Consider the following 15,363-nt stretch of genomic DNA (forward strand, 5'->3'; position numbering starts at 1 on the left):
CACCTCCTGCAAGTTTGTTCCAAGCATCTACTACTCTTTCAGTAAAGTTATAATAAATAAAAGCATTATTATTATGGTCCCCTATTAAGGTAGATGATGTCATGGCATCTTGTTTTGATGATTGTGTTTTTATATCATTTTTTTTGTAGCTCAAAGATTGTCAAAGCTAGCAGAGAATGAAGTAGAGGCTGCAAAAGATCTTTTACTGAGCTTGGAGGAGGTTGTGGATGCAAATTTGCAGCAGGACGACAGGTATGATATCCCAGCTATAGTCAACAACAGTGTTACATATGTATGAATACACACATTTTCCACTGTCAACTGTTCTGGTTATATGGCCACACACAAAATCTTATTTGTTTCCACATGTTTTATAATGGGCTATGTTCTTAAGAAAATCTGAAACAAGCATCAACATGAGGTCAAATATACTTTAAAGGAGAAGTCCGGCAAAATTTTTCATTAATGTATTGTATTGCCCCCCAAAAATTATACAAATCCCCAATATACACTTTTTACGGGAAATGCTTATAAAGTGCTTTTTTTCCCTGCACTTACCACTGCATCAAGGTTTCACTTCCTGGATAAAATGGTGATGTCACGACCCAACTCCCAGAGCTGTGTGGGCTGTGGCTGTCGGCAGCCAGCAGCCACATCCTGCACAGCTCTGGGAGTCGGGTCGTGACATCACCATTTTATCCAGGAAGTGAAGCCTTGATGCAGTAGTAAGTGCAGGGAAAAAAAGTACTTTATAAGCATTTCCCGTAATAAGTGTATATTGGTAATTAGAATAACTTTTGTGGGGCAATACAATACTTTAATAAAAAAAATTGCCACACCTTAACCCTTAGAGGACCCTGCCAATTTCAATTTTTGCATTTTTGTTTTTTCCTCCTTGTGTTTAAAAGGCCATAGCACTTGCATTTTTTCACCTAGAAACCCACATGAGCCCTTATTTTTTGCGCTACTAATTGTACTTTGCAATGACAGGCTGAAGTTTTGCATTAAGTACACTGTGAAACCAGAAAAAATTCAAAGTGTGGTGAAATTAAAAAAAAAACGCATTTCTTTTATTTAGGGGTTTGTGTTTTTACGCCGTTCGCCCTGGGGTAAAACTGACTTGTTATATATGTTCCTCAAGTCGTTACGATTAAAACGATATATAACATGTATAACTTTTATTGTATCTGATGGCCTGTAAAAAATTCAAACCATTGTTAACAAATATATATGTCACTTAAAATCGCTCCCTTCCCAGGCTTATAGCGCTTTTATCCTTTGGTCTATGGGGCTGTGTCAGGTGTCATTTTTTGCGCCATGATGTTTGCTTTCTATTGGTACCTTGATTGCGCATATGCGACTTTTTGATCGCATTTTATTACTATTTTTCTGGATTTGATGCGTCCAAAAATACGCAATTTTGCACTTTGGGATTTTTTTTGCGCTTACGCCGTTTACCGTGAGAGATCAGTAATGAATTAATAGTTCGGGAGATTACGTACGCGGCGATAGCAAACATGTTTGTTTATTTATTTACTTTTATTAAAAACCTGGGAAAAGGGGGGGTGATTCTGACTTTTATTAGGGGAGGGGGCTTTTTACTAATAATAAAACACTTTTTTTTTTTTTTTCACACTTATACTAGAAGCCCCCCTGGGGGACTTCTAGTATAAGTATACTGATCTCTCCTTGAGATCTTTGCTGTATAGTAATACAGCAAAGATCAATGAGATCGGCACTCGGATGCTTTCGAAAGCATCCGAGTGCCGAGCCGGGATCAGTGTCATTTTGGCAGAGACCCCGGCCGGCACCAGTCACGGAGATCGCTCCTCTGGGACAACAAGACACCAGGGAAGTGCTGCGTCCGGTAATCGGATGAAGCTGTCATCTTTGACAGCTGCATCTGATTACTGTATTATCGGGCACGGCGATCGGACCGGCGGTTCAGACGTACTGGTATGTCATGCGTCCTTAAGAGGTTACAAACATATTCAAAATTAAAACTTGTCAAAAGTACAAAAATACAGATGTATTTTGATGCTTATTTTGTGCCAAGTAAATGGACAGACAATAAACAACGACAAACACAAGCGATAGAACATAGAATGACAAACAATAAGAAACCATACAAGAGACAAGAAGGTGCACCATAAAATAGACAGAGCAGATATTGAAAATATCCAAGGGCTTGTGGGAGAAAAGTATAGAAGCTAAGAATAAAGCAAAGCAGCACAACAGACAAACGTAAAAGTGCCTATTAACATGGCTACACTCTTTCTGATGGTCATAAACATGTAACTAAAGAATGACATTAGAATCCCTTTAATCCTTGGAATCAGTTTCACCTATAGCGGATATTAGAAGAGGAAAGGTAGATCTGATCTGTCTGTTCATGTATAAATGGTTTATAGATAATGAATTACCTATGCTTTTCCTACAGTCCCCTTCTTCCTCATAGTTTGTGGGTCACGGTGGTGCAGTTCTGTCTCCTCCATGGTGTTCCTATGAGCACCACTTATCTGAAGTACTGTGCACAGCGACAGGACTGGCTGCAGCTGCTGGTGCATACCAACAGCCCAGAACAGGTCAGTTCACTTGGCATAATCTCCATCTTTCCTAGTGTCCTGCCTAGTTCTGGATACATCTTCTTCTGTTTTTTTTTCCAGATCTTTGATGTTTTAGATGACTTGAATCCAATCCTGTGTAGTCATATATCTCTAGCATTACAGAGCAGAGTATCCAATGATTGCTCCTTACAAGGAATTGGCGGTGCCCCAAACATCCAGAGTCTCCATCATGTGTTACTGAAATGTCTCAGTATGGAGGAAGCAGGGCAGATGCTTCTAAAGGAGTGTATGCAGTGGAAAGTGCCACTATTCAGTGTCCTGGCTGCCTCTACAAAGGTGAGTGCTGCACATGGTGCTGAGATATGCTCATACTCACAGGTCACGAAAAGAGCTGCCAGCAGGTATCTTCATTTTCCTAGACTACCAGGGATGGTGTCATTAACCCTTTCTGTCCCTTAGGCCAACAGGTATACAGACATTAATGTTATTATGGCCTAAGATCCCGGACATATTACATAAAGCCATTAACTATCCTGGTGTCGTAAGGTGATCCGTTTTAGCTTCTGTTTTGGATTGCCCAGTTTGGAGAGAACAATGCCTGGGTCCTTAACTGCACCTGACTACAAAACATAAGGGGGGTTATTGGCACTGACACATGATGTAAATGGTTTGGGGAAGTTAACACCATGAACACTGAAGCTGAGATTTACCAGAGATGTTTTTGCTGTAATGATGCTAATGGTGTCCTGTCGTCTAACCACTGGTGTTCAACCTATATTTGTTCCTTCCTCTGCCATTTAGGACACAGCTATTGTCTCCTGTCTATGTGCCTGGATTGTGACCTCTGTGGATGCAGCTACATATACAGAGATCACACACACAGTGTCTGATTCTATTGATCATCAGTGGAGCCTGGAAGATCTCATGCAGATTTGGGATATTCTCCTCACAAGGATGGACAGCAGCACCCTGCTAAAAGCATTCACTGTATTTACGGAGGTATCTCATGCAAGTGGGAAACTAGGGAAGTTGGGGGAACAACAATATAAATCAGGATCATAATGGAGAGACCCTCATAATGTTAAATATATGACTAATGGCATTGCTCCATTTGCTGCCCTATAGGACTGCCCGTTGCTGATCCTGCTTGAAATGTATCAGCTTTGTTTGCATCACAAGAATTACACACAGGCCCAGCTGAAAGTAGTGGAGTTCCAGAGCAGTTTGGCAAATGTAAGTAAACTAGATAGATAGATAGATATAAATCAGAAGAATACCGCAGCACTCATGGGATGGAATTCAACACAACGTGTTTATTTCCCCAAACCGCGACGTTTCGCTCTCCACACTGAGAGCTTTTTTAAGCAGTGATGAACTCTATCCCATGAGTGCTGCGGTATTCTTCTGATTTATATCACTTATACCGGGTGGTCACTGGTATATACCGCCTGGCACTACATTCATCGCTACACGAGTGCTGCATTCATTCTGAATTTCTTAGATAGATATTTCCGTTGTGTTGGTGGATATTGTGTAACATGAATCCCATCTTACAGCTCCAGTCTGTAGATTCCTCTTCCACTGCTGTGATTCCTGTCTTATGGATTCAGGCCCAGGCTTCTCATCTTCTGCAGCTTCTTCTTCTCCAGAGCCGGACTTCGTATGAGTTGCAGAAAGTTTTGCAGCTTCTCTGTGATAGCTGTAGCCAGGATTTATGTGGAGGTAAATGCAATATGTTATGTATGCAATACTGTAAATATTAAAAAAGGGGTTTGTTGGAACATGCTAGTGGCTATGTAAAATATTTTTTATACTGTATATGGGAAGTGTCAAGGCTTCTTGTTCTCTCTCAGTGCAGCTGTTAACCTTACGGAGGTATGGGGTCTGTTTTGTATACTCCTCTTTTGGGATCTGGATTGGCATTTAAAGAGCCAGCATTATAGGTAGTCTGGAAATCTATAAGCTGGGAGCCTTGTTTATATTTCATCAACTAATTATTGTTATATTTTGATCATATGGTGGCCTTTCTTGGACCATTATAACTTTAGACAAGACTTGACAAACAATGCTAAGTCCAAATCTGTGTGTATGGCTAGATGGCTAGCAGTGCCTCTCTAAAGTAAAGGGCAGTGCTACATGTTCTGTACTGCTCCTTACCTGTTCAAGGGCTAGCTGCTCCTGTGGACGCCGGCCAAAGATGGCTCCATTTTATCTTCCATATATTCCAGTTATATGTACCCATATGATGTATTTGTGAAACCTATACCAGGAGTCTGTACTATCATCGACTGGTTGCATTGCTTGGAGACTAAAAAAATGAGTTAAACCCAGATGTAATAGCTTTGCTTCATCTTGTAGGAATGGATATTCACAAGCTGAGTGCCCTCTGTCAGATCCTAGAAAGTTATCCTATTGTCATTAGCCGGCAGCTTTTAAAAGACTGTAGCCCAGCAGCTTTACAGGAAGAATGTCAGAGACTACTGAAGATGCTACTAAAAGACCGTCACTTTACTTTGGCTCATCAGGTTGCTGAATTAGCAGAACTGCCCACCGACAACTTGGTTATAGAAGAGGTAAATGTGTCCAAGCATCTGGAATGTAGAAATTCTCTATATCCTGTCTGTTGTAACCTTCCATATGTGGTTGTTTCTTACATGTCTCGCCAATAGAGATTAGAGAACCTTGAGTAGGTTCGGGTTTGTCCAGGCCCGAACTTGCAGCATTACCGGTGGCTGAAGAAGTTGGATGCAGCCCCAGGGAGTTCTGTAAAACATGGATACAGTCTATGGCCTATGGCTATATTCATGTTTTTCAGGCAGCCTTAGGGCTACATCCAACTTCTGCAGCCACCAGTAATCAAATGGCGCACGCTCGGGTCTGGACGAACCCGAACGTTCTCTACTTGTCAACATACCGCTTCTAAGGCAGATAACTTGTTGGTGCCTTAGATGGTAGAAAATACGTTTAGATGTAATGTATCTTTAAAATATCTTTTTAAATGCTCACATAGTTCTTGCTTTTTTTCTATAGGTGCTACAAGACCAAAGCCACCTTCAAGAGATTGGGCAATGGGATTGCCCCCAGAGCCGAGCACAGTATTGGCGGAAGTGTCATGTCACTTTTTGCACCAAGCAGCTCTCCCCTCTTGTTGCATCCAACTTCTTTCAGTCTCAGGCTTCCCAGCATGCCGTGGCTAGTACCCTAATAGTAGAGCAGATGGAGGCGCTGGCAGAACAGCAGCTACTGCTCACACTTGCCGGACACTGGCTTTCTCTTGATAAATGTTCTTCCTTGAGCACATTAGAAGAATTAGAACAGCAGATCTGGAAGTATCGCATTGAGCAGGAAATATTACATAGGACTGGAGGATCACGGCTATTATCCTCTCTCTCAGCTTTTACTACTTTTGTCTCAGAGTTTTCATTTTCTGGTCTGCCCGCGCTCAACTCTCCTCAGCTTCTACACATCGCCAGTCTCCCTCCACTTCATGATGTGAATGTACGGACAAACCAAAGTGGGAACTCCCGCGTACTGCGTAGTCTGATAGACCGACTCCTAGATGACAGTAAGGTACATGAAGCCAGCCGCGTATGTAGGTACTTCCAGCTCTCTCATCGTGATGTATGGTTTGTGCTGAGCTGTCGGGCTCTGGCGTCTGGGGAAATGACAGTACAACAACTACATCCTGATATCCAGAACGTCATCACTGAGGGCATGGAAACACTGGAAAAGACCTGGAACCGTAGGAAGAGATTACAGCGCTGTGAGTGAATATAGCTGGCTATATTAACGTAACCCCCAAACATACTCTTGTACATTGCATGCTATAGGCCTCATTTACACTACATGTATTTTTGATGTTTTAAGCCAAGATCTATAGTTTTAAGAAAGAACAGGTTTCCATTATATTTCTGCATGGTCCTTTCATGGTTCTATCATTTAGGGGGTAATAACATGGTGCATTACATTATGGTTAGTAGGGAGGATTACTTGCTGCCGCCTTCTTCCATTGTTTTTATTGACTGTTACCTTTGCTTCCAGCTTCCAGTGTGGATTCCACGTCTTCTCAGACCCCAACAAACCCCATTGTCATGTATCTGGAGGCCCTCAAAGATGCCTGTACTCATGGAAAGACTTACTGTAGACAGCTGCTTTGTATGTATGAGCTGAGTCAGGTATGTGATGGCCTGGAAGTGCATTATTAAATGAATACGAGTATATATGCATTGTTTGTGTCCCTGCCAGCTATGGGTGTAATGGTCTGACTTCAGATTGATCCCAACTCATTTCTAAGTGATGTCAGTTTGAGCCATGATACAAAACTTTTTTGTGTTTTCACAATTGCACAAATGCAGCCTTATTACACTTGTCTGAAACTGACCCAAGAGGTCACGGTTTGCTTTAGTCTTTTCAGTCATAGCTACTAATACAAATTTTTGTGTTTTTTAGGATCTTGGCTGTTCCTTCTCCGAAATATCATCCCAAGAGCCAAGCGATGTTCTGGGTACCTTGTTGTCCAGCCAGCACCCTGAGCTTTGTGACAGAGCGCAGGCAGTCATCACTTCACATGGACTTTCCCCTGAGATTGTGGCCCAGATTGTAGCTGAAGGATGCCTGAAGAGATGGAGGACACTACATAAAGAAGGTGGGTGATGGACTGGGATTTACTATAGAGACACTGTGCAAGCTTTTCAGTCTTGGTTAATAATGCATACATATTCACAGGCCAGTCTGAGGTATATAACGTCTCCGAGAAAAGATCCAACTTTCTTCAACTTGCAAAGCTGTGTCCTGATCCAACTCTGGTGGGGTTATATCTATTGGATTACCTGGAGACTGTTCCACTTGCTGAGCTCCATTGCAGTCAGTACATGGAATTCTTACTTACAATATATTTGTGCTTTTGTCTTATTGCTTTATCCTAAGAATAACAACTTTTTTAAAAAAATTTTCGCTGTAGTAATTGAAATCCTCATCTCTGCTCATGATTGCTTCAGTCTGACATGCCACCTAGAAGGGATCCGGCGCGTTCTTCAAGCATGTCGCCACCTGACAGAGATGCATTTGGCTCCCAACCAGGAATATAGCCTAATGGTATTTCATCTGCCCTTATGTTCTTCTGTAAGCATTGTTTTATTGTGTTGGTTTACAAGTTTCTTTTGCCCTTTTAGGTTAGACTCTTGTCTGGGATCGGTCGATATAATGATATGGTTTATGTCTTCGATATCTTACACAAAAACCAGCACTTTGAGGTTCTGCTGAGGAAACAGCTTGATACGGTGAGTATGACATTAAATGGTGTAATAGGTTTGTAATATAAACCTGATTTAACCCCAAAACACATGTATGGCATGGTGGTGTTAGGATGTATGGCGCAGACTCAGGAGCTGACCCGTCTTCTCCATAGCCATTGACTCTCAGCAGCTGACACCAGCAGTCAGTGGCCAGCATCAGGACTGACTCCAGTCCCACCATTTTATCCACCTAGATGCCACGGCCAATATTATCTAAGTGGTTATAAGCTGTGAGCCAGTTATTTCTTGTTTCTGTACATTAGTATAGAATTGTATTGTACAAGTAACTGCATAGTGAAACCCCCTTTACAGAAGAGACTAAAATGGATAAGAAATAAAATAATGTTTTAACAAAAAACATTGGAAATTAATCACCTTAATAAAATTTTAATAAAGATAATTGCTATTGCTGCGTGCAGAAATCTCCAAACTATTAAAGTAAAACATTATTTCCTGATCGTCCTATGGCAGCTCAACACTTAAGCTTGTGCTGCCTACGGACTCCAGGAAATTAAAATGGTAAGTAAATTTAGTTTTTTCCAGCATGATAAACATTGTGTACAAATAAAAAACCTAATAGTGCCAGAATTGCCTTTTTCTATAGTCGCTTAATCTACCAAAATCTTCCAAGTACTCTTAAAGGAATTGTGCAGACTTAGGGTCCTATTACACAAAGCAATTTTTAATGGCTAACGATAGATGATCACAAACTAAATTGTTTATCATTAACCTGAAATTGTTCACCATATTACACAGAAGATAGTCGTTATTTATAAACGTTACTAAGATTGTTTGCTCCATCTGATCCCAGCAAAAGAATGAACTATGTGCAGTTACACTGAATGTTCATTTTAGGGTCAGATCAGAATCAACGATCAACAACATATGAGCGATTTTTCGATCGTTGCCTACAATTACACAGGGCGATTATCGTTTGAATTTGAACGATATAACGTTTTTTGGGGGGGGGGTTTTGCACAATAATGGTCCCGTGTAATAGGGCCCTTAGAAAACCATGGACACATTCTTCCAAAAACAGCACCTCTCTTGTCGTCAGTTTAGGGGAGCTTTTGCAACTCCGTTCTATTAAAGTGAATGTAGCTTAATTGTAATACCATGCATAACCCGGGGACAAGGGTGGTGCTGTTTTCATAAGAATTTTCCAAATTTAATATACAGATGCCAGATGCCAAGCCCTCACACAGCTCTTTAGATGGAAAATATAAAAGTTATGCTGTTTTATGATGACCCTTCCCCCTTCTCTGCCATGTGTTTAGAAAGGTGGATTGCAGACGGCGCTCCTGGAATATATTAAGCGCTGTCACCCAGGGGATAGCGAGAAGCACAACATGACCGCGCTCTGTTTTAGCCTGCATAGGGATATTGGCCACAACCACGAGCATGCAGCAAAAATCCAGCTCCGGTTAATCCAGTCCAGGCCTTGGGGTAAATGGTTTAAGATTTTATATACCGTATGCATGATTTGTTTGGTGCTCATGTAATCTGTGAACAGATCTTTATAGTATGTTGGGGCTATTGCTGGGCAATAAGTGTCCTTTCTCTTCTGAGATGCATGCATAGTTATCCTGCAATGGTTATCATATGCTATGTCCTCTAGAATATTGGATGTCTGACCTGGGAGAGCTGAGATCCTCTATTATGAAGGCCCTTACTCTGCTTATTGATGCTGCGGAGAGTTACTCTAAGGTAATAAGATTACATCCTGATGTAACTGGGCTCTCACATCCCAGGAAATGTGCACTGGTGGCTTTTATTCTTATATAATGTGCCTTATATTGTATATAGTTTACCTCAGCCCTTTCTTCCGTTTGCCTGGTGTGGCTGTAGTCGTAGTCGTCATCCTTCCTTCAATAGGAAATTGAAAATATTACCTCTCTGAAAGAGTAATAGATGCTTGGAACAAACTTCCAGCCGATGTGGTTGGTAAATCTACCTGGGATTAATCTATCCTAAAATAATAAGAAAGGGAATACTAAAAGGGCAGACTAGATGGACCAGGTGGGCTTTTTCAGCCAGCTGTCTTCCATATTTCTATGACTTCAGTACAATAGGGAAGGGGAATATGGACTGGTACCTGGAGAAAAGCCAAAAGAAGGTGAGCCTTTGTAAAGTATGAAGGCGAGAAGGTGGGGGTTGAGTTATAGGGGTTACCCAGCTTTGTAAAATTGATGGCTTATCCTTAGGAGAAGGTCTGACCCCTGGCACCCTGTCAGAGGCCATGGCACTCACACTGGAGCTGCTTTACTGTTTACTTGCGCTCATCACAACTAGCGGTACAGAGTAAAAATGGAAGAGGCTGCTTGGAGCTAATCCTACAGAAGTGTAAAATTATGGCCCATCCTAAGGGTAGGCCTTCAGATTTATAGGGTTGGATAATCCCTTTAAGAAGCAGCAGAAAGCCTATTATCATTTTCAGCATCAGTCCATTGATGTTAGTGAGATCTTCTGTCTCTTCAGTGCGTGCAGGAATACTGGCTTAGAATGGCATATCCCAACTGGGTTGTTCCTGTCATTTCCTGATTTTTCTTCTTTCCATAAAGGATTCATGTGTTCGCCAGTCACTACGCTGTGCCCGTCTCACCCGTCTTCTGACCCTACAACTTCATCTGTTGAACAACGGCCATCAAACAAAGCTTATTAACTTGGAAAGAGAGAACTTAAGTGAGCCCATATTAGCTCTTCCAAGGTTTTACCAGGTGAGTCCTCTATCTTATGTTTCGGTTGAGGCGTCACACATGTGTTTTATATGTATCACCTCTTGCTTCCGCAGTACCAGTTACTGTACGGCAAGAATGGCAATGATGGGTACTGTAATATGAGATGTGGCCAAGGTTTTCTGTTACATAATAAAGTCTAAATAAGTCTATCATTACATTAAAGCATATCAGGGGTGTATTGTAAAAATTCAGGCATCGGTCACTTTGATAGTAAAGTTTACAACTATGAAAATAATTATGCTAGATATCCATCCAGCAGTGCCATAGCTCAGTAGGCAGTACCCAGCCACCACAAGTGCTCAGGAAAGGATCTACTTGCCCAGGGCTCTCTGCATTGAGCCTGTTCCTGGCTTCTCCTCTCAGCTGTGACTGATAGTTCTAACATCCAATGAGGAGCTGAGAGGAGGAGCCAGGAAAGCCCTAATTACAGAGAGATCTAGGCACCTAACACATAGATCCCACCTCTTGGACACTATAGGGGGAGATTTATCAAACATGGTGTAAAGTGAAACTGGCTCAGTTGCCCCTAGCAACCAATCAGATTCCACCTTTCATTTTCCAAAGTGAGTGAGTCTGTGAGGAATGAAATGTGGAATCTGATTTGTTGCTAGGGGCAACTGAGACAGTTTTACTTTACACCATGGTTGATAAATCTCCCCTTTATGTTTATTTTGCCTCCATGTTAATGTAACCATCTTTTCCTTAGGCTGTTATAGTTACTGACGCATATGACATGCAGCCAGACTGGCCAGACATCCTGTATAACAAAGTGATTGTTGGAGGAGATTTCCAGTACCTGGAGGAGTTCAAGCAGCGCCAGCTCCTCAGCAGCGGAGTGTACGAGCAGTTGTCTAACAAGTAAGACGCCACTTTAAGATGAAATAGGGTGCGGTTGCTATAGGTAATTTATTGTGAGATTAGTGGTTTTATTAGAGATACCAAAATGCATCCAATAATGTCCAATAATATGTTATTTTGTGTATTTTAGTATCTCTAATAAAAGCTGCATTTTATTTATAAGGGTGCATTCACACGTATAGGAGCCGCAGCAGGTTCAGTCATTTAGTTACATTGTTATCTGCTGCGGATCCTGTACGTGTGAACGCACCCTAAAGGAGAGTCAAGGATATCTCTGCATTCTATGCACTTATATATAAATTATCTATTCCGTTCTGTTTAATATAACGCTACAAGTGTAAAGGACTTGTGTACGTCGAGGAGAAGGAAGAAAGAGGGAGAAAGAAATGGGTGTAATGTATGTGAAATGTATGAAAAGCTACTACTGAATGTGATACAGAAATATCACTAAACTTGGGAACATGTACTGTTTTATATCATTTATATGGCCAATTTGTGTGATGGGAAAAAAAGGATGACAGCAAAAACAAAATGAAAGTGCATCACCCCACTCCCTGAAGGCTTCTTTGGAAACAGTTTAACCTTCTGGGTGTGTTTTGTTGGAGTGGTTTGTATTCCTTGAAGGAGCTGTGTGTTTTGTTTTGAGTTTTTGATGATATATTTAATGTTTGACATCATGGGGGTGCATGTGGCCTGTTTATGTGTGCACAGTTTCCTAATTCCAACACCTGTGCAGTATTTTGCATGCTGCGCCCGGTGGCTGCGTGGTCCTATGTAGCTTATTAGCCGAGATCACATTTGCATTTCATATGTGTTAGCTTTTTAGTTTTTATGATTACAGCTATATTGAAGCATTATTTAAAGGTTTTATGGAGATGATTATCTTTATATTTAAATGTATTGTGGATAGGATGAAAATATGTAACTTTAAAATAAAAGTATATATGGATTTGCTTGCCCTTGATATCCTCACCAGTGCTGTTTCCAGCTTCTAGCCCTTCCTGCTTGCTCAGGAAATGCCTGCTCATCTAATCTCTGTCCACAGCGGTAGCCAATGATTGGGGGCAGGCGTTCCCTGGGTTAAAACACAAACAGGAAGTACTTCATACTTCATAATCCTGAGCACCTTTTAAAAGGGTTATTCTGAAGAAAAAAATTTTTAAATCAACTGGGGTAAAGGTTATACAGATATGTAAATTATTTCTGTTTAAAAAAAAAATCCCAAGCCGTCCAGTACTTATCAGCTGCTGTATGTCATGCAGGAAGTGGTGTATTCTTTCCAGTCTGACAGTGTTCTCTGCTGCCAACTCTTTGCATGTCAAGAACTGTTCAGAGTAGTAGTAAAGTTTTTTCAATGGAGATTTGCTACTGCTTTGGCCAGAGGTGGCAGTAGAGAACACTGCCAAGGACTGGAAGATTTGAGTTTTTTTTAAATAGAAGTCATTTACAAATCTGTCTAACTTTCTGACACCAGTTAATTTACAAAAAAATCCCATCTGGGGTACCCTTTAAATATAAAAGTAATTATCTGGATATCCCCTGTAAAACATGTCTGCCTTCTTTCAAAAACTGCACCACACCTTCCTCAGTGGTCTTTCATGGAACTGAGCTGCAATACGACACACAAACTGAGGAAAAGAGTGGCGTTGTTTCTGGAAGAAATCAGTTATGGTTTAATAATCAAGCATAACCCCTTTAAGAGCTTTTACTGTACACCATTCAGCTGTAATGAGGCCAGTCATCATTTGGAGTGGATGTGTGTGGGGTGTATTTTTCCTCCTCTTTTCTTCTGCCTATACACTGGGTATTTCTCATGTCATGTACATGGTCTCTAGTGTGGATGCTGTGATTTTGTGTACATATTATTTATAGATGTAGTTGAAACCATTTAGGCAGTCCAGTACTTGCCCTTAGTTGTATATTTCATTGGGTGGTGTTCACCAAATCTTTTGCAGACACCTTTTCCTATGTATTTTTTTTATTTCTTACTTCATTCTGAAGGTGTATGCTGATTTTCTCATACTTTGTTCCCTGAGTTGAGGTACGTAAAGTAAGCCTGTATAAATGAGAAAACTTACTCAGTATGGATCTTCTTGAAATACTATGTATTGTAACTATATCCCTTGTGTGTAGTACCATCTATCTGCTGGCAGGTGGGAGATATTCAATGCAGGTACTGTACACCAAATGGGGTGTACCAATGGGTTTTTCTGGGACTTTAAAGGGGTGATCCAGAATTAGAAAAAACACAGCTACTTTCTAGAAAGAAACAACAACACCCCTGTCTTCAGAATGCGTGTGGTATCACAGTTCCAACTCCATTCAATGGAACTGGGGCTGCAAAACACACCCAAACTGAGGACGCCATTTCTGGAATAATGCGGCCGTGTTTTTGTAAGCCTGGATAACACCATAAATATTGATGGGTTTATCTTTAGAGTAGGCTATTTGTCTGACCTGACCCTAGCACCCAACTAGTCAGCTGATTAAAGGTTGTCAGCAGTCAGGTGCCATGCTCAGGTCTATCCATGTTGTAGAGTGGTACCTTGTGCTCTGCAGCTTACTGCATCTGTCCCATTCAGCCAATTGGTGCAGGGCCAGGGTCAGATTCCCACAGGTCTGATATTCATAAATCCTTACCATTAAACTCTTAGGGGGAGATTTATCAAAGGGTGTAAAATTTTGACTGGTGCAAACTGCCCACAGCAACCAATCACAGCTCAGATTTCCTTTCAGCACTGCCTAAAGCTGAGCTGTGATTGGTTGCTGTGGGCAGTTTGCACCAGTCTAAATTTTACACCCTTTGATAAATCTCCCCCTTAGTGTCCATTTACACAGAACGTTTATCTGACAGTTTTATCTGCCAAAGATTTTAAGACAAAGCCAGAAACAGACTATAAACAGGTCAGGTCATAAAGAAAAGCCTGAGATTTTTTCCTCTTTTCAAATCCACGCCTGGCTTTGGCTTCAAATCTTTGGCAGATAATCTGTCTGTGTAAATGGACCCTTAGTATAGGGAATAATTTATTATGTGTGACATTTAGTACACTCACAGCTGAACACCATTGCTGTGTAAACTGTCTATAATCTACACCGGCTCTTCTCTATTTTCAGATGCAAACTGAACTCTCCTGGAGCCACTGCACTACAGAACCTAAAGCGACTGATCGGTTATTGCGAGGACATTAACACACGTTATAAACTGGCTTTTGAGAACAAGTTCTATGACATCACTGATGTCCTAATGAGAGACTCGCAGACGCGATGCTGCCTGACAGATATGCTGTCTCGATAAAAGACATGAACAGGATGTGGCACCCCAGAACTGTGCTGAACAAGCAGTATTTTTGTATGTCCACTACCGTCTACCAGACACTCAGGAGCTACCGCTGCCCCAAGTGACTAAGGACCCTATTACACAGAACGATGATCTGATTGTTCCGTGTAATAAAGACAACAATCAGCGATGAAACAATCATCGGCTTATCGCTGTCGTTTAATCCTGCTTAAAAATCATTGGCTGTTTAGGTATATTCATGAATGTGTGTAAAAAAAAAAAAAAAAAAAAAAACACATACCTGTTAACGCTCCCCATTGTTCTAGCTTCTGCCCTCTGCTGCAGCCTGTTACTTCAGAGCCCAGCTCAGAAGTTGCAATGTCCCGGTAAGTGATTGGCTGAGCGGCCTGTCGCTTCAGAGACCGGGCACAGAAGTTACAAAGAACACCGGGGAGCGTGGACAGGTATGTATAAAGTTTATAAATTTACACTTAATGCAAGGGTTGCACAGACATCTCTAATAATACTTATACAGCCCTTGCTAAAGAATAGAGATGAGCGAACCTGGAGCATGCTCGAGTCCATCTGAACCCGATCGTTCGGCATTTGATTAGCAGTGGCTGCTGAAG

The 15,363-nt window shown here is 41.3% G+C and overlaps 1 protein-coding gene across 7 annotated transcripts in view; it reads left to right on the plus strand.

Annotated features, from left to right (window-relative positions):
* SPG11 (SPG11 vesicle trafficking associated, spatacsin) overlaps nt 1–15,363 on the plus strand; it is a 33,186-nt gene extending 17,823 nt beyond the window's left edge. For all 7 annotated transcript variants that reach the window (XM_069986515.1, XM_069986541.1, XM_069986547.1 and 4 more), the window contains 18 exons: nt 150–252; nt 2,441–2,585; nt 2,667–2,903; nt 3,369–3,566; nt 3,693–3,800; nt 4,124–4,289; nt 4,926–5,140; nt 5,598–6,330; nt 6,609–6,742; nt 7,017–7,212; nt 7,293–7,430; nt 7,528–7,661; nt 7,739–7,846; nt 9,139–9,307; nt 9,480–9,568; nt 10,423–10,578; nt 11,306–11,457; nt 14,572–15,363. In XM_069986515.1, coding sequence (XP_069842616.1) covers nt 150–252; nt 2,441–2,585; nt 2,667–2,903; nt 3,369–3,566; nt 3,693–3,800; nt 4,124–4,289; nt 4,926–5,140; nt 5,598–6,330; nt 6,609–6,742; nt 7,017–7,212; nt 7,293–7,430; nt 7,528–7,661; nt 7,739–7,846; nt 9,139–9,307; nt 9,480–9,568; nt 10,423–10,578; nt 11,306–11,457; nt 14,572–14,752 — 3,362 coding nt within the window. In that variant the 3' untranslated portion in view covers nt 14,753–15,363. The remainder of the gene's footprint in view (nt 1–149; nt 253–2,440; nt 2,586–2,666; nt 2,904–3,368; nt 3,567–3,692; nt 3,801–4,123; nt 4,290–4,925; nt 5,141–5,597; nt 6,331–6,608; nt 6,743–7,016; nt 7,213–7,292; nt 7,431–7,527; nt 7,662–7,738; nt 7,847–9,138; nt 9,308–9,479; nt 9,569–10,422; nt 10,579–11,305; nt 11,458–14,571) is intronic.

The sequence above is a fragment of the Dendropsophus ebraccatus genome, chromosome 1 (assembly GCF_027789765.1).
Source record: "Dendropsophus ebraccatus isolate aDenEbr1 chromosome 1, aDenEbr1.pat, whole genome shotgun sequence".
Classification (NCBI taxonomy): Eukaryota; Metazoa; Chordata; class Amphibia; order Anura; family Hylidae; genus Dendropsophus; species Dendropsophus ebraccatus.